Source organism: Phocoena phocoena, chromosome 4 (assembly GCF_963924675.1).
Source record: "Phocoena phocoena chromosome 4, mPhoPho1.1, whole genome shotgun sequence".
NCBI classification, from domain to species: domain Eukaryota; kingdom Metazoa; phylum Chordata; class Mammalia; order Artiodactyla; family Phocoenidae; genus Phocoena; species Phocoena phocoena.
Genome location: NC_089222.1, coordinates 47,212,261 through 47,231,366, shown reverse-complemented (window position 1 = coordinate 47,231,366; position 19,106 = coordinate 47,212,261). Strand labels below are relative to the sequence as shown.

Sequence of the window (19,106 nt, the reverse complement as noted above, 5' to 3'; positions counted from 1 at the left end):
TATTCAAAATCTAGGTCTGCTAGTTTCTACCTGTATGAACTTCACAAATTACTTAGCTCACCCTTGCCTCAGTTTCCTACTGGTATATTTTATTCATGGTGAATGTTTTGTTAACTTGGATTTTCTCTGTGACCATGATCAGATCAGATATGTTTCCATCAGTATTTTACTTTCGTCTCTGAATTTATTTTATGTATAGACAAAGACACTACTAATACAAAAGCACAGCATATGAGAGAGACTCTATTTTCCAGAGTAATTTATGTGCAAAGACACTGAGGGAAGAAAATAAAGGAAAGGAAAGAGATAGGAAAACTTTACTTTTTTTTTCATGAACTTCTGTCCTCCTTAGATTTGATGGCAACTTTCAGATTATTACTGTAATTGTGGTTTATGCATTTTTCCAAATTTACTCTATATAAATGTTGTGTTATTACTTATGTCCTTATGTCTCCACAACTAGAACCTAAACTTGATGTGGGCAGAATCCATGCCAAGAACATAGTAGGTGCTCAGTGAATGAACGTGTTGGTTTGTGTGGATGAGATAAAATAAACTTAACTTTGTTGAATATTTTGTTTCCTAGTTATTACAAGAAATAGCCCTCAGAAGTAAGCCCATAACTGAACAATATCAAGGACTTGAAAGATTCTTTGTTTTCGATAAAAATGAAAGACTCAACTTACTTCCTTCTCACAGCTTAGAATGCAGCTACTCCAGTACTAGGATTACAATTGCAGGTAAATTCAGACATAAAATCAGACAGCCTGTGGACCAAGCTAATAGTTTTCTGACACCTTTTTTTAAAACAGTTTGTCAACATCTTAGGAAATACTGGGCAATTCTGTTCAACAAATAAATCATTTTCTTCTTTTCTGGCTGGAATTATTAACCCTGTGTGAGTTGCCATATATTTATATTTAAGGCTACTGTCAGAAAACATGGCTATAATGAGACTGAGAGAGATTATTTTCGTATTTTAGAAGTGTGGCCCTTAATAAATTAATAGTAATTCTTCAAATCACTTGATTGACTATCAATCAATCAACGTTAAGTATTGTACGATAATTCTTAAATGCCATCTTAAAATCTTAGGATCTGTGAGATTTCTGAGACATATCCATAATTTTCTTTTAAAGCCATGTCTTGGTGTCGCCTGTATTCTTAAATTTCCTATGTATTCAAATATATTTTTTCACATACAAATGATTATATTTTATGTTATATTGCTGTATACTTTTAAAAATATTTGTTTCTGTTCAAACTTGTATGTGTGTGTGTGTGCAATATCTTTGCAATTTAGAATTTTTCCTTTTGTATAATTATGAGATTTTCTTTCATAACATATACCTCACTGTTATAAATGTTTTTTATTTAGCTAAATATTATCCAGTAAGGCAATACATATAATAAAGCAACAATATGGATGTCTCCTCTTTGTCAACTTTATATAATTTTACCACTTTTCCATTTTTAGGAGACAGAGAATGGATCCCAGACCATAGCGTAAGTGCCTATGCTGATAATGCAGTTGCCTTGGGTGTTCTGAAGAGAGCCCAGAATGCATCATCAAGGAGAACACAGCAAAAGACTGGTAAGATTGGCTGTAAGGCTGCAGTGCCATATTGGTGGCTCACTTCATTTATTAGTTTGTCTCTTAGCAGTTTACTAGGCACCTGAAAATTAGTTTTTGCAGTTACTTAATTTAAACTTACTCATTTAAACTGTCCTGGACTTTTATTCCAAAACCAAAAAACCAAGAGTAGTCTTTATTCTTCTCAAAAACATAAATTTTACAGTCTTAGCTCCTTTCTGTAACAATGTATTAGAGATTAATATTTTTAAAATGTAGCTCAGGATATGGCATATATTTTGAACAACCCTTATAAAATACATGCTGGGTTTCATTACACTTTCAGGAAAGAGTATATCTATACTAGATTTTGCATACTCCTCTTCTCGATTCGTATTATGATCACACAAAGCCATAAGGTTGCTACTTGCTGCAGTGGTTAAGAAACCTCTGCTTTAAACCTGATGCTTAATATGTTGACCCTGGAATCTTGATTTCAGTTCATTAACTCTATCTTCTAGCCAAAATAATTTCAAGATTTTCTATAGGATAACTCTTTCGACATATTGAATGCTCATTGCAGTATTTTCCTAGTGAAGGCATGCAGAGAATTTTGGCATGATTAAAATCAATAGTATTATTAGATCATTATTGTTACCCTAAAATACCTTCTGAAGTAGGTTTGCTTTGTGCTGAATTTCATATGAAGTTGTAATAGATGACTGAGGAATTAAGGCAATTCAATACACGTGTTGAGTATGACAGCACTGTGCCGGGCCCTGGGAGAAAATGGTTGCATAAGGCACGTTCCCTGATCTTTGGGAGAAACACTTGACAAAGGGGACTGTTTGCCTTCGTCTGAAGGCCATCTTCAAGCTAGAAATTTAATTACATATGATTTGTCCAAATATGTAAGGTTTATATGTCTCTCTTGCCCTAAATCCTATGATTAAAACTACTTGGCTAGCTTAGATTCTTTCCATGTGCATTTATGTTGAGAACCTGTCAGATTTTAAAAGGTATTTTTTTTAGTGGAAAATCCATTCATTTATGATAAATGTTTTTTGGCTCTATAATTAGAAACCTATTCTCACATCAAAGTCTAGGGCAGCTTTAAATATTCTGGCTGCTTCCTTCTGAGGCAGTCAAAGATACTTCTTAAAGTCACTATATATTGATTAAAAACAAGTTCACATGCATGCTATGAGAATTTGTTACTAAGACAAATGTTTTTTTTTTGAAGATGTTGGGGGTAGGAGTTCATTAATTAATTAATTTATTTTTGCTGTGTTGGGTCTTTGTTTCTGTGCGAGGGCTTTCTCTAGTTGTGGCAAGCGGGGGCCACTCTTCATCGCTGTGCGCAGGCCTCTAACTGTCACAGCCTTTCTTGTTGTGGAGCACAGGCTCCAGACATGCAGGCTCAGTAGTTGTGGCTCACGGGCCTAGTTGCTCCACGGCATGTGGGATCTTCCCAGACCAGGGCTCGAACCCGTGTCCCCTGCATTGGCAGGCAGATTCTCAACCACTGCGCCACCAGCGAAGCCCAAGACAAATCTTTATATGTAAGTAGGCAAATGCCTTTAAGTATCAACTTAGAGTGATCAGTTGAAATCAATAATTTACTATAAAAAACATTTGAGGGAGCACCTACTTGAGGCCTGGTGCTGGTGATATAAAATAAGCCTTCTTCCCAGAAGCCCGAAAGCTTAGAGTCCAGTTCAAAGGCTCTCGAATGTGAGCGTGAACATAATCACCTGGGAAACCTGTTGCAATGAGGATTTTTCATTGTCACTCTTAGAGATTCTGATTCATTAAGGCTGAGATAAGGTCCAGGAATTTGCATTTATTTTATCAACAATTCCATGTCATGCTGATGTAGATAGTCCAAAAATCATACTTGGAGAAAACTGCTGTTTAGACATGTAAATACATAAATTGTACCATATGTATTAATAATAAAAGGTTTATGAAAGAACCACGAGTAACATGCTTCTGGAGACTGATAGGTAACTAATAATAGTACATATGATCAGTTATAATAGAGGTAGATGCATGTGCAGTCTTTTAGGAATGGAGATAGTAAAATAATTGCTTTGCCATTGAAACATGTTGATATTTAAGATGTTAGAGAGTAGGTGACATTTCAGCCAAATCTTAAAGCATTATTAAGACTTCCCAGTTAGAGGTGGAAAGAGATGGCTTTCTGGACAGAGATAGTGGCCTGAAATAAAAATGAAATTTTCCTGACTGTGCCACAAGTTACAGAAATCTTATGTTCTGAACCGATGCCAGTATATAAAGGAATTCCTCTTTCTGTAAGATGTTTACGTTTGTGAATGTAAAAACATGATAGCTATGAAATACATGTGTGTTGAGCAGGAAGTCCATGGCTTCTCCCCACCCGCTGCCCAAACCTACTGCTCCCCGACTCCGACTTCCTATCTCTGTAATCTGAGGAAATTATAGATTAACACTGATCACAGTTATACTATAAATATAACAGAAGAAATTGTCCTTGGTATTAGCTCAATAATATAGGCTATGATTACTAGTAAGACCAGTGAAATATTGGGAAAATAATGTAAAATGGTGCTTTGGGTTACATTAATGGGCATAAGGATGCCGATATATAAAAAATATTAATAACTCACTGAAGAGTCTTTAATACAATAGTAATTATTACTATTCTAAATAAAACATTAGAAGTGGATGAAACATAAGCAGAGCAACATGCTTTTTGCATACTGTTTCAATAACAAGTGGCATCCTGACCAAAGGACTCAATATTTTTTCCCTGGATAAAGGTCGCAAAACATTATTGTCTCTTGATATTCTTGCTCCACTGTGTAAATTACTGAGAATTTATACATTAAAAAAATGTATTTTCTAAGAGTTCCTGAAACATATATGGGAATATTATTTACATTGCCAATGATAGCATAAGTTACTTCCAAAAGGAATTTCTTATGTTTTATAATCTACAAATTGGACTTTAAAAAAAAATATGGGATGATCCCTTTAGTTGTGGCATTTTTCATTAGTGCCCGTCTTAACTGGTTCTCTAATCTTAACCCTAGCAATAACACTAATAAGCTTATACAGGAAACACCAGAAGAAATGACATACCTAAATGAACAAAATAAAATCAAGGACCAACCTGAAGCCTCACTGTCTTTCTATGTTTTAGGTACTTTAAATTACACTTTGAGTACATGTCCAGTAAGAAAGATGGTCTGTCTCTTTGCTGTGTGCTAAGCATAAGTCTGATCCAACCCCAGTGTACTTGTTTTTTCTCAGCTGGGATCAATTAACCTCTAATACTGTAGCAGCCAGATGTTGTTATAAGAGTTCAGCAAGCGTTTGTACTCTCCTGAATTTTCTGAAGGGCATCTACATTATGTTAAATTTTTCTCACCTCATGTTTGCCTGTGTTGGCAGAAGTCCAGTTCTTCCTAATAATTTCTTTTGTTTGTTTATTTTTTAATATTTATTTTTTCTTATTAGTCATCCATGTTATACACATCAGTGTATACATGTCAATCCCAATCTCCCAATTCATCCCACCACCACCACCCCCTGCCGATTTTCCCCCTTGGTGTCCTTGTTTGTTTATTTTAACGAGTTTTAAATTCCTTTTAATTTTGACTGAGACATAGCACAATACAAATAGAAGGGTGTGGTTTTCTCCATAGATCTAGAAGTTTCCATTTATATAGCTGAATTACTGTTATACTCTCTGACCTTTACTTCCACCATAACTGTTCCTACGTCACTCTTGGGAATGGCAAGTTTGTTTTTCTTGATGGCTATAAATAAAATATTGATTCCTTACATATTACAGGTAAAATCATTTCCAAATTCTAGTCATTAAAATAAATCTTAGGGATATTTACATTTATTTTTTTAAAAACATAGGCACGTTTTTGTCAGTTATTTTTCTTCAGAATTGTCTCTGAGCACAAATAGACACAAAAAGGTCAGAATCTTAATTTATTCACAATTTCACTCCCACAAAAATTGTTTTCAAAATTGATTTCTGAAATGTTCGTTAAAATTGGTGCCCTTTGGGACTTACCTTAGTTTTAATCGCTTAAATAATTACATACTGCATTAAGATTCTTCTTAGGGTAGTAGCTACCTTCAAAATAGATCTTTTAAGTTAAAAATAAAAGACAAACTCAATAATCATTAACCGTTTAATACATGACAATTGCCTGTAGCCAGGCAAAGCATATAATTGCTTTATATATACTTTATATAAAGTATATATTGGAGTATAATTATACTCCAATATGTACTTTATTGGGGTATAATTGCTTTACAATGGTGTGTTAGTTTCTGCTTTATAACAAAGTGAATCAGTTATACATATACATATGTTCCCATATCTCTTCCCTCTTGCGTCTCCCTCCCTCCCACCCTCCCTATCCCACCCCTCCAGGCGGTCACAAAGCACCGAGCTGATCTCCCTTTGCTATGCGGCTGCTTCCCACTAGCTAGCTATATTTATCTAAATCAGAACAATGATTCAGGATATTAAAAATATACCTGCACTATGCATTTCCAAATTTATGCCTTGAATATTCATTCCCTTGGCCTTTTTTAAAGAACCTTGTGAGCAGTACCAAATGATATATAGTTATGTTCTGTTAGTATGTTTTGAACGGATTATGTTTTCCTACTATGAAAGAAACACACATATTGAAGAAACCAACTAAGTCAACCTTTGAAATAGATCAAGATAAAGTGGTCACTACCCTACTGGAACAAAGTGATAACCTGACTCAGATCTGTGCTTCTGGAACTTTTCCACTGAAGCGCCCTATAAAGTGGCTGAGAGTGAACTCATATTTAGCAAAATTAGAGATGTGTTCTCAATTTCTTTAAAGCCTGTGTTTCTCTAAAAGATTTTGCATACTGGTCTATTTTGTCTCCATATCTGTTTTAATAGAAGAATGTTACACACCATCAAATAAAATTGGTTCACTAGGAAGTGGTACCATGTTTATCCTATCCTCTTACAAGACACAGTGTGGCATTGTCCTAGAATTGAAGATACAGGGCACAGTGGTTGGCTATGGGGTAGATGATAAGACTGGGGTGTTGAATTGTTGTGGAATTGACTGGGTTTACAGATGTTTTGTTTTAGTTAATATTAAAATTAGCTTGCCTTTCTCTGAATGTAGAAAAAATTTGGGAAGAATAACCCAGAAGTGTTCTTTATGACATAGGGAAAGTAATTCGGGATTCACAAATTGAGGCAAACCAAAATGGATGATAATCTAAAGTTCATTTTCTCATAAACTCTGTTGCATGAATTTAACAGTTCTAAGTTCAGGGGACTGGTCTTTTGTATCTTTAAGCACTCATTCAGAATTTTAAAAACAGTTGATTTAAATTTTTTTAATTTTAGGCTGGACATCACAGAGACCTTCAACAGCAAATTTACCACTTTGCAACTCTGTGAAAAGAAGTTCCAGCTGCCTTTCCTCTTCTCATCCCCAGTCAAGAAATACAGCTGCTCGATCACTCTCTAGAGCTGCTTCTGAAATTTCAGAAATTGAATATATTGATGATACTGTCCATGACGAGCCTTTCTTAGACGACACTGCTGATCAACAAACCTTAGACAGTTTGGAAAAAGAATTAAATGCACTGAGAAATCCTGCAGGTAATGCTATTTTTTCACCATAGACAACATTAACTCTGCCTTCCACCTGATTCTTCATATCATGCTCCAAGAAAACAAGCCTTTCCCTTCTCTTTTAACCATCAACCTTTGTGTCTATTTTCTTGGCTATCCCTCGATGTCACCCTGAAAATGTTATAAAACATATGAGTGCCCAGCCATATCAGAGATAGTCCCCTTAGCTCACATAACACACAGTTAAATTGTGGCTTAAGGACCTTCATTCCTTCATGCGGACATAAAAAAATTTTTTTTCTCCTTCCTACAAACTCAGTGAGTGGCTAATCTCTGTTGCTTTATAAAAGCCGTTGCCCAACACACTTTTGAGAAGTGAGCTGTTCGATCTTTTTTTTTTCATTTTCCCCCGGTACGCGGGCCTCTCACTGTTGTGGCCTCTCCCGTTGCGGAGCACAGGCTCCGGAGGCGCAGGCTCAGCGGCCATGGCTCACGGGCCCAGCCGCTCCGCGGCACGTGGGATCTTCCCGGACCGGGGCACGAACCCGTGTCCCCTGCATCGGCAGGTGGACTCTCAACCACTGTGCCACCAGGGAAGCCCTGTTCGGTCTTTTGAAGCACTGTTCCTCAAGTTTCAGTGTGTACGCAGATCCCCCGGGGGTCTTGTTAAAATGCAGATTCTGATTCTTATGTCTGGGGTAGGGCCTGAGATTCTGCATTTTTATAAGACTTCCCAATTTTGAACCTTTTATTTTGATTCATTTTTAGAAGTTTTGATTGTGGTATTCTGGAGAATGTCTGAGTCTTTATGGTCAATTGGCAAGTTAGCTAGATTAATTTAGTGGATCACAGTTTTTTTCCTCTGCGCTCAGTAGACATTTCTCCAGTGTCGTCTGTCCTTGGATATGGTGCTAGTTATTTGGCGTGGTTTTTCCATTTAACTTTTGTTTGGTTGAATTTAATTGTCAAATACTGCTTTCCCTCAGGTAGAGCTCATGGTAGCTCTATTACTGGAGTCCTGTCATGTTTGAGAATGCTTGCTACCTTTGTATTTGAATGGCAAATTGACTGCGGGTAATTTCCTTGGGTCACTTTTCTCTTCAACCTTGAACATACTGATTCATTGTCTCCTGGGTGTGAATTTGCTGTGAAATAGTCTGAGGTCTCCAATTTTTTACTTCACCCTCTCTCTTGCATGTGACTTGCTTCTTTCCTGACTGGATGTTAGAAGAATTTCTTAATCTTTGAAATTCAGTTACTGGACTAGGATTATGTTTCAGTGTCAGTAATTCAGTATTCTTCTTTTTTTTTTTTTTTTTTTTTGTGGTATATGGGCCTCTCACTGTTGTGGCCTCTCCCATTGCAGAGCACAGGCTCCGGACGCGCAGGCTCAGTGGCCATGGTTCACGGGCCCAGCCGCTCTGTGGCATGTGGGATCTTCCCGGACCGGGGCACAAACCCATGTCCCCTGCATCGGCAGGCGGACTCTCAACCACTGCGCCACCAGGGAAGCCCAGTAATTTACCATTCTTAAAGTGCTTAAGTTCCTCCTTATTTTCAGAGAAATTGTCTGCTGTTGTATATTTGAGTTGCTTTTCTGTTCCATTTGGCTTTCTCCTGCTGAGACCTGTTTTGTTTATGTTGGATCTTCTTACATTTTCTTCAACTGTTTTAACCTGTTTTTATCTTCCTTTGCATTTACTGACATCTTCTATGTCAGAATTTCAAATTTCAGCTGATTTTAGTCCATTCGTTATTGATTGACTTAATAAACTAGCCCTTTACAGGTATTGCTTTGACTTTTTTTGGTAATTTTTACTTTGATATAATTTTTACTTTGATATAATTTGATATTTACAGGTAATTTCTAAGAACACAAGAATAGTACAAGGAACTGCCAGTTCACCACCTGTTTGTCTTTTACCTCATTTGCGTATATGTACACACATACACACACACACAAACACAACACTTTTTCTGAACCATTTGAGAAGAAGTTATAAACATCATGACCCTTTTCTAAAAAATACTTCAGTGTATTTTCCACGAACAACAACATTTTCTTATATAACCATGGTACAATGATCAAAATCAGGAAATCTAACAATGATACCCTATAATTCTCTAATCCACAGTGCATATCTAATTTTTAAAAATTGTCTCAGTGATGTTCATTATAGCTTGTTTTTTTCTGGTGCAAGATCTAGTCCAGGAACAAGTGATCATTTAATTTATTATCCTTTTTGATGTCTGACATGTTGTTGTTTGATCTTTGATATTAGTTTTATTCTTTTTAAAAATGTCATTTTCATTATTTCTTCTGTAGCCCAAGGACTTATGGGGGAATTTTGTTATGGTCTTGATCTGTTATCTACCAGATTGGTCTTTCATTTAATCATTCTTTGTGTGCTATGGATTCTTGGATTCCAGTTTGTTTGCATAACTAGTTGCTGTCAGTTCCATGTATCTTACTTGCTCACATGCATTGTGGGTGGCTTTGCTCATATCTTCTGTCTTTTCTGATATAGTGAGGCTGCATTCTCCCTGAAACTCTCTCCACCTGTACTGAGATGTGTTAATCTTCTCTTTGGAGCTACTATTTGGGGGTTGGCTGTTGCACTCTTTTCTGTATCCTGCTGGCTCAAAGGCACAGGAAGGATACATGAAGGACTGGGGAGTTTAACCTCTTTTGTTGGAGGATCTGGGCTCTTTTGTCTTTTTTTCTGGATTTTATTAAAAACCAAACTTTACTGGACCTGATTTCAAGTGTGTTCTGTCCCTGGGGGGACACCTGCAAGTTTGCAATTTTCTTGCCTCTGCTGAGATCTTCTGGTGGATGTTTTAGGGCTTAAAAATATTTATAATGTTTTCTCCTTACTTCCCCTTCACCCACTTTTCTCTAAATCCGTGTGGTATTAGTGAGACTTGTCAGCACCTTAGATGGCTCTCCTTTTCCTGTTAACTAGTTTGTGTACTTACTGGGTGGGGAGGGGAGAGGGTGGACAGCAGTAGCCCTCAGCTACCTGAATGAATCTTCTGTTTATTCCTTTGGTTGTCCCTTGTCAAAGTTTATTATGTGAACTTATACCTCTTCCTTTGGTTCTTTTTATGATTTTATTTTATTTTTTATTTTTCTGCTTTTTCCATTCATTTCATTAGGGGTTGGGGGAGGAGAGATTGTGATCCATCTTTACCTGTCATTCATTTGCCTGACTCCACATTACTAAAAATCAAATGGAAATATCCTTGGAGGTAATTCTCACATTAAAAGCCAATTCTAAAATGAAGCATGTCAGGTCTGAACTGGATCAAAAGGATAATCATACAATTTTAAATCAGAAGGTGAAAGGTTTTTTATTTTGATAAATTGATAAGTTCCATTATTTACAAATGAAATATTTTAAAAACAGTAGTCTTTCTTTGTTTCTAACCTCTCAGCTTTTCCATTTCCTCTGTCAGGTTTGTCCTTACATGCTTCACTTTTTCTCCGTGTCACTCATTTCCTCGTACTCCAACACCAATATTTTCACTAGAATACATAACTTTTCATATATAAAAGGAAGCACCCACTATGTAGGCTGTGAACCGCCAGGGCTTTCTGATAGTTCAGGAGCAGAATGCAATCACCCAGGAACAGCTCTCTTTCTATCTGGGAAGATTGGCCTTGGATGAGTGCACAGCTTTGGAGACACTCACCTGGAGCTGAGGAAGGAAGAGGACAGCACATCAGTTGAATCGTCCCAACAGTCAGTGAGGGGACAGATGCTATGGTGCAATCAGGCCTTACTCTAGAAAATTCACTGATCCAGCACAGGCTTTTGTGTTCTGTTCAGCATCACTGGGCAGAAAAATTCCACCTACATGTCACTACCCATGGTGCATTCTGGAAAAACTTCATGAGGTCTGGTGTCACACAGACACAGCTACACAATTGGACTCTTAAGCAAATATATATGAGTTCGCACCCCGGTGAAACCTGCCTTTTTGTGAGCAGCAAACCTTCTGACTTGTTTTCTGTTAGCTCTAGGATAGATACATCCACTTCCTCTAAGCTCTAGGAAAAGAGCCAAGGAGCCTGGAGAAGAAAAGACAGAAAATAACTATAATACATTGAGTAGTTTCTCCTTTGACTCTGATTGCTGAAGCTGACAGTAGAGCCATTTCAAAAGGAGGTGGGGCCAGCAGGGGGCTAGGGATGTGCGCGCGCACGTGCACGTGTGTGTGTGTGTGTGTGTTTGCGCGCACGTGTATGCAGGTTGCAGATACAGCTTCCTGCTGAATCAGGAGACAAGGGGCAGCAAGGCAGGGTGGTTGAGAATCAGGCTCTGGGGCCAGGGGTCCAGCTCTGAAACTTAGAACCACCAATTCCTACCTTCTTGACATTGGGCAAATTACTTTCTTAAACTCACGCTGCATCAGTTTCCACGTATGAAAGATGAGTATGATAATAGGCCCTATCATAAAATTGTTCAATGATTGAATTTGAGTACAGGTATATATTAGATATTATATTTATAAATATTTTCTCTCTCCGCACGTACACATCCACACACACACATGCACACACACATGCATTTTAACATTTAAGTGCCTAGCACATAGTCTGTCCTGAAAATACTGTTAAATTATATAAGAAACCAATGGGTGGCGCTTTTGACATACAGTAAGGTATGGTGCACTTGACAAGTCCAGTTTTTAGTCAAAAACATATAAAAGCTGTTTCTATTCTAGAACTATGTTTTTTTCTGGACACTTTGAGGATTATAGTTAGCTATAGTTCAGGCCGTATTTTTACTCCCTCCACAAATATCTTTGTAAATAACACTATAGTCACTCCCTTAATGAACTCAACATACCAGTATAATTTACTTACCAAGGTACTTTTTCAGTTTTGGGATATTGTTATAGCCTGAAGAATTTGGAAATATCAGAAGATATGCATTACGAGAAAGTATCAGTAATAATACACAGTAAAGCATTCATCTTTTCAATAGTTAAAAATGATTCATTTGTTTTAAACTCATTCTGATTTGTGGTTTAAGGGTTTTTGTGGGGCTTCCCTGGTGGCACAGTGGTTGAGAGTCCGCCTGCCGATGCAGAGGACACGGGTTCGTGCCCCGGTCTGGGAAGATCCCACATGCCGCGGAGCGGCTGGGCCCGTGAGCCATGGCCGCTGAGCCTGCACGTCCAGAGCCTGTGCTCCGCAACGGGAGAGGCCACGACAGTGAGAGGCCCGCGTAACGCAAAAAAAAAACAAAAAAACAAAACAGTTTTTGTGGTCCTTACATTTCCATGGCAATCGTATGCTTCTACAAGCCCAAAGGTACTGAGCCAAGTAATTAAAGAGAGAGGAAGGAAAAGACTTTTTCTTAAACAAGAAAGAATAAAAATCTACCTGATACTAGCAGATGTAGCCATACTGCCTGTGAAGTAAAAGAGTGAGGCAGTAGTTTCCTGAGTAATTAAAAGGTTGACCATCAAGTAAGATATTAAACTGTAAAAGGGCTAATCAGGATTTATAGTTAGCTAATTAACTAGATAACCCTTGTAAAGACAGTCAGGTTAAGTTGGGTTAGAATGGCAATCTGTTTGCTTTAGGGCATCTGAATTTCGGGAAAAAAAAATTGAGTGACACATAAAAGTGAAAGTCAACATATTAAATACATTCTGATGTAAGGAATATGAAACCATTCAGTGAGTAGTAATAATCACTGTTTATTCTTCCATAAAATGTTGCTCCATTTGATATTCACAGCTACCCCGTGAGGTAGATGGGGCCGGTGCTGCTTTTAGTCCCCCCTGTGTGGCTACAGTAACTGAGGCTCTGGATGGCGCAGTAACTGCCTCCCCTGGGTGCTCAGAAGCCCCCAGGCACAAACCCAGGCAAGTCTGCCCCACATTCCTTTGTCTTACCACCAGACCACAGTGCCACTTAAACAGTGTGAAATCCTTCCTTCAAATCACTATTATGGTCACTTGAGAGGGAGAGGGTGTGGGCAAAGTGAAGGCAAAGGAGAGAAGGGGTGGAGGATAAAGAAAGCAAGACAGTGGGTGAGGAGGAAGACGCTGGCGGGCTGGGCACAGGCTCACAGGTTACAGGGCGAGGGTGCTGGTTGTCACACCTCCCGAACATTGGGGTGTCCTTTGTATGTGTATCTAGTTCTTGTTTTTGTTGTTGGTGGTCAATTCCTTATTGGGAAATAGCCTGTCTGCTTTGTTTTTGTTCTTTGAAGTTTTTAACCTGTTTCTTTGGTCCTGCCTTTCTTCTTTACTTCATTTCTTTTTTTTTTTTTTTAACAGCTTTATTGGAGTATAATTGCTTTACATTGTTGTGTTAGTTGCTGCTGTATAACAAAGTGAATCAGCTATACGTATACATATATCCCCATATTCATATGTGTTTATTTCCCCGTAGAATAAAGTTTTATGTACATGTTTTAAATGACCTGAGTTTTAGAAATACACTGTAGAACTTTGTATTTAGTCAATTTTCCTCCTTGGCCATTCTTTATTATTGCCTTTAAGAGATTCTTCAGTGATCAGAGAACATACACTCTTACTCCAGGGATAGAAAAGATTTAATTTCAGTACACTCCTCAACAATCAGCTGACTTGACAGTTATAAAGTAAAATCTCCAATGTAAACATCAATGCATCTTCCTTGGTCCTGTATGAGGAAAATCAGAAGACTTAGGTTTTTGTACGGTTGACCTCTTAGGTTTTAACGCGAACCTGCAGTAGGGTTTTTGTTAGCAGTTTTATTTTTCTCTGCCTTGAAAGTCAAGTGATGTCACCTTTGTTCCTGCTAACGTCACAAGGTATTCTGAAATATAATTTTGAGAATGAATAATTTTACAAAAATAGTCCCATCCTATTTGCACAATTTGAATTAGCTCTGTACTCATTCAGTTAGGACTCAGATGCCTAACAGAGGTTGAATATCTCTCCTGGTGGGATTCCTTAGGTCTAAGTATCACCATTGGGTTTTAGCACTGTGGTTCTACCAATGCCAAATTCTGAATTGACTGCTTTCCCACGGGTAACATTCTCTATCACCAGGGTATGTGAAGGGACCTTGCCTGCCTGTTTTTTCATCTTGTGGAAAAACAGGAGAGAAGATAGTAGCCTAATGCTAAAGAATTAGATTCTGGAACATAGTGATTTATTATTTCGGTGAGCTAAAAGAGCTTAGGTTGAGTTCCAGTTCTTCTGTTATGTAGTTACATGACTTTGAATAAGTTATCAATCCCCAGTGGGCCCTCAATTTCCTAATCTCCAGCAAGTGGGGATGGGACAAAAATTTTAGCTGAGGAATCTTTTGTTTTTCTCAAAGTTAATCTTATAGAGAGTTCCCAACCATAAACGAGACCAGGGAAAGCTGTCCTGCTTGCTTTGGGGTGGCGGTGGGAGCAGCAGCCTTATCCCTCAGCCTGCTGAATTTCTCCACGTATCGTAATTTAGAAGTCACTGGGATTTTAAGGACACTTCCAGTCGTAAATGTATTGAGCTCTACCCTGCAGAAGGAATAATCTAAGTTACCTTCTGTAGGGGAAGCTCTGCTTGCTTAAAAACTTCAAGTTGGGCTTCCCTGGTGGCGCAGTGGTTGAGAGTCCGCCTGCCGATGCAGGGGACACGGGCTCGTGCCCCGGTGTGGGAGGATCCCACATGCTGCGGAGCGGCTGGGCCCATGAGCCATGGCCACTGAGCCTGCGCGTCCGGAGCCTGTGCTCCGCAACGGGAGAGGCCACGACAGTGAGAGGCCCGCGTACCACCACCACAACAACAAAAACACAAAAAACTTCAAGTTATTTCTAACCAGCCCCCCACCACAAAAGTATCTTTTGTCAAGTGTATAATACTCGTAGTCTGATGTTTGGTCCTTCTGATCTTGGCGCTGTCATAAGAGTGAAGGGAGGAACAGCAGCCAGTAGTTTTAACAGTTTTAAAAGTCTCCATAACATAACCTCATGTATAAGTTAGATGGCTCTTACAACGTTATCAATGACAAAACAAGGGCATTATGACCTAACATAGCAATTGTATTTATTTCTATACTTGACTTTTTGGTAGTTCATATAAGTATATGTTTGCTTATTTAGCTTGTACTATTTGTCCTTACTCAGGCTGAATCACTGGCCAGATTCATGAAAATGAAGAAGATTTAAGGCTTCACCCCTTTCACATACACATGGCTATTACCTACCCAAACAAAGCAAGGAAGTCTAAAAAGAAAGGATAGCTTTTCCAAGACTAACCATTGACTCAGACTGTGTGTGGGCAAACCTTTTAATTCTTAGAAGATAAAAAGATATAATAAAGTATTTAACATTCAGGCAAGTTTAGGAGTTGCCCAGTATTGTAACTTTAAAGAGGCTCACTTGATTTTCTTTGGAATTTTGGGAATTTTCAGGGCATTTGACACTTAAAATGTCAAAAAATCAAAATTCGTATACTAAAAAATCAATGTGGGTGGGTAAAGTAAGTCAGATAGAGGAAGGCAAATACTGTCTATACTACACTATCCAAAACTATACAAATATCACTTCTATGTGGACCCAGAAAAAGCCAAAATCATAGAAACAGAGAAAAGTGGTGGTTACCAGGAGAGGAGAGTGGGAGAAATGGGGAGATGTTAGTCAAACAGTATAAACTTATAAGATGAATAAGTTATAAGATGAATAACTTCCGGGGATCCAATGTACAGCATAGTGATTATAGTTAGTAATACTGTATTGTATACGTGAAAGTTGCTAGGAGAGAAGATCTTAAATGTTCTCACCACAAAAAAGAAATGGGAGTTATGTGGAATGATGGAGGTATAAGCTAACACTATGGTGGTAATCATTTTACAATATATGTGTCTCTAATCAACACATTGTTGTATACCTTAAACTTACACAATGTTACATGTCAATTGTATCTCAAAAAAGCTGAAAAAATTGGGAAATTTGCTAAAAATAAGTCAGTGTGATTAACGTGACGATACCCATGCCCTCATTTGGAATCGCAGATCAAACATACCTCACATTCAGCCCACCCCACCAACACTGAGAAACTGAGATGATTGAAAATCTGTACTGACCATCTTTGTACTGCTTGTAGTTTACTTTGAGTAAACTTCCAGCACCATATGCTGTACATTTGTTTCTTGAATTTATGTGTTGACAATGCATGAAATAAAATATTTCAGATCCTTCAGAAAAACTTTACAGCCTAACCTCAGAAGAGTTACCAGCCTTCAACAACCATTCGCTGAATACAAGTCAGACTACCCAGAATTTCCGTAAGAGCTCACGTGCGACGGACCCATGTGGAGTTGAGGAACAGAGGTAGGTTAAATCTGCAGCTTATATTTACAGACAGTGCATAATAAAATTTTTGACAAGCCCCACCTAGTTATCTTTACTACAAAAAGAAAGATTGTCCTCATGTGTGTACTTTATATGTCCATTCTTTGTAAAATGTTTAGGTCCTTTGCTGACCTATTATCAGGATTTAGTGAAAGGCTTATGAAGTTTTTACTTTAACGTGAAGATAATTCTCTGCTGTACAATGTGTGTCAGGAAAATGAAAAAACATTTGGAATTTAATAATCCTTCAGCATTTCTTCTTATATTGAAAAACAGTTGCCTTGCTTGCATTCATTAACTTACTGAATTTCAACACTTTGCCTTAATAGCCTCTTACTCAATGTATAGAATGGAATATTGAGAAGTCTCCTTGAAATCAAGCCTAGATCATTAATGATAGCATATTTTAATCTGTATAACTTCGTTGTTTCCTTACATAAGAACATTTATTTAGAGACGGTGATCTGTTTATAAGGAACATGGGTTATACTAATAAATCTTTAGAAAAGTAGTCTGTCATATCAGGCTACTTTTGACATACTGGAATTCCCTGAAAAAGGAAGAGGGATTCTTCTAAAAAGACTGAGATAAATGTAAAATTAAAATCCCTTGAATTGTAAATTCCTTTGATTGGTTGAAGTCTAATATTGCAGTAAAAGGGAATCAAGAGTCCATTACTTTGTCTTTCTGAAGGAGGAAATCATTTAGCTGTGGTCCGAGGATTTTTGCATTTCTAACACCACGAATATATTTTTTTAAGGGATCAATGTAAAGTTGCTATTTTTTCCCTAAAAAAGTCATTAAGAACAAAGTAACTAAACCAACTTCATGCTCTCACCACCGTTTCATAAAAGGAAAAACATTTAGTACTAAATATAAGGAGAATATACTAATAGAATAAAGCACAGTTCTTTAAAATTAAAAATTTCATGAAAAAGTTATTACCTTGTCCTTCTTTTCTCAGACCAGTGAAAACTTTTTTTTTTTAATCACAGTTAGATATGAACTGGTCCACCAACAAGAGTTTAGGAAATGCTGGTTTAGCCTGTGTTGGGCATAAAATCCAAAGAAGAGTTCTATCTGTCACAGGGTGAACTATTATATATTATTTAGTAGCATACATCGGCTGAAATTCTAGATAACTTGGACCAAAATATCTGAACTATGCAGGCTCTTCTCTGTTCCCCCATTCTATGTCTTTCCCCAAACTTCAGACAGCAACACACTAGAGTTTCCACGAGTTCCTTTCCACCATAAAATAAAATAACTATATAATTTCTGTTCTGAATTTTGGCTTTGGCATATCTTGACTGGCTATCCACATAGTCCTAATTTACCATACCCAAAAGAGGTGATTTATCTGGCAGTCTATTCACTGGGATTCTGTTAAAGAGCCAATGTAATGATGAATGTTCTTAATGATGTCCCAGAGGCTCTGTAAGTTTGTGAAGTACCTTCTGAATCATCAATGAACGACACAAGAGACCATAAAATCTTCTCTCCTTGGTTCCACTGTGGCTTTATTTCTTGGGAGAGGGAGAATGATGGGGATCTCTCACTACAAGGAGGCTTGGTGTATTGGGCACATCGAAAATTATGGTCTCAGTCTAAGACAGCCCCCTCACGTCTGCCTGCCTCCGATGACTTCAGTGTGTATAGTATTGATCAGAAGATAAATGAAGAGTTGAAACCTGGTTCTGTATATTGTGTATTGATCTTTTCATGTATTTCCAGCTCTTCTGAAAAAGATACTGAAATCCAGTCCTTGCTGACAGTTTCTGAAAGCAGTACGGATGAGGAGGAAGAAGATTTTCTTGACGAGCAACATGTCATTACACTCTCGTGGTCAAAGAGTACCTAATGATCATTTGTTCATTACTTTTTCCATTTTGCACCCAGAATAAAGCGAACAACTGAAAAAAGTAATCAAGTGATTACGTGTCCAGGTGCTGGATATTTTTTTTTTTTTTTTTTTTTTTTGCCGTACGCAGCCTCTCACTGTAGTGGCCTCTCCCGTTGCGGAGCATAGGCTCCAGACGCGCAGGCTCGTGGCCATGGCTCACGGGCCCAGCCGCTCCACGGCATGTAGGATCTTCCCGGACCGGGGCACGAATCCATGTCCCCTGCATCGGCAGGCGGACTCTCAACCACTGTGCCACCAGGGAAGCCCTGGAGACTTTGATGATTGTCTCTGATACTTCAAGGTTTGCAGACTAATAAAAGTTAGTGAAATTACAAGTTTAAGGGCTTTTTCTTCCAAATGGTATATTGTATGTCAAATACTAATCTATATCGCAGATCATATTAGTAAAATTTAGTGAAATTTAAAAAGTAAGTGGCGGGGGGTGGCGGTGGTGTGATGAATTGGGAGATTGGGGTTGACATATATACACTAATATGTATAAAATAGATAACTAATAACCTGCTGTATAAAAAAATAAATAAAATTAAATTAAAAAAAGGAAATTGATAAAAAGTAAGTTATAATTATGTCTCTAAGAACTTATCATAAGATGATACATGATTATCTTTTTAAAAT

The 19,106-nt window shown here is 37.8% G+C and overlaps 1 protein-coding gene across 2 annotated transcripts in view; it reads left to right on the top strand.

Moving 5' to 3' along the window:
* Positions 1-18,428, top strand: part of ZBBX (zinc finger B-box domain containing) — a 105,572-nt gene extending 87,144 nt beyond the window's left edge. Inside the window, exons 15-19 of one of the 2 annotated variants that reach the window (XM_065876454.1) lie at positions 587-740; positions 1,478-1,594; positions 6,987-7,244; positions 16,408-16,546; positions 18,302-18,428. In XM_065876454.1, the coding sequence (XP_065732526.1) occupies positions 587-740; positions 1,478-1,594; positions 6,987-7,244; positions 16,408-16,546; positions 18,302-18,428 (795 nt within the window). The remainder of the gene's footprint in view (positions 1-586; positions 741-1,477; positions 1,595-6,986; positions 7,245-16,407; positions 16,547-18,301) is intronic. The other variant, XM_065876455.1, reaches the window with a different exon arrangement.
* Positions 18,429-19,106: the final 678 nt, after the last annotated feature.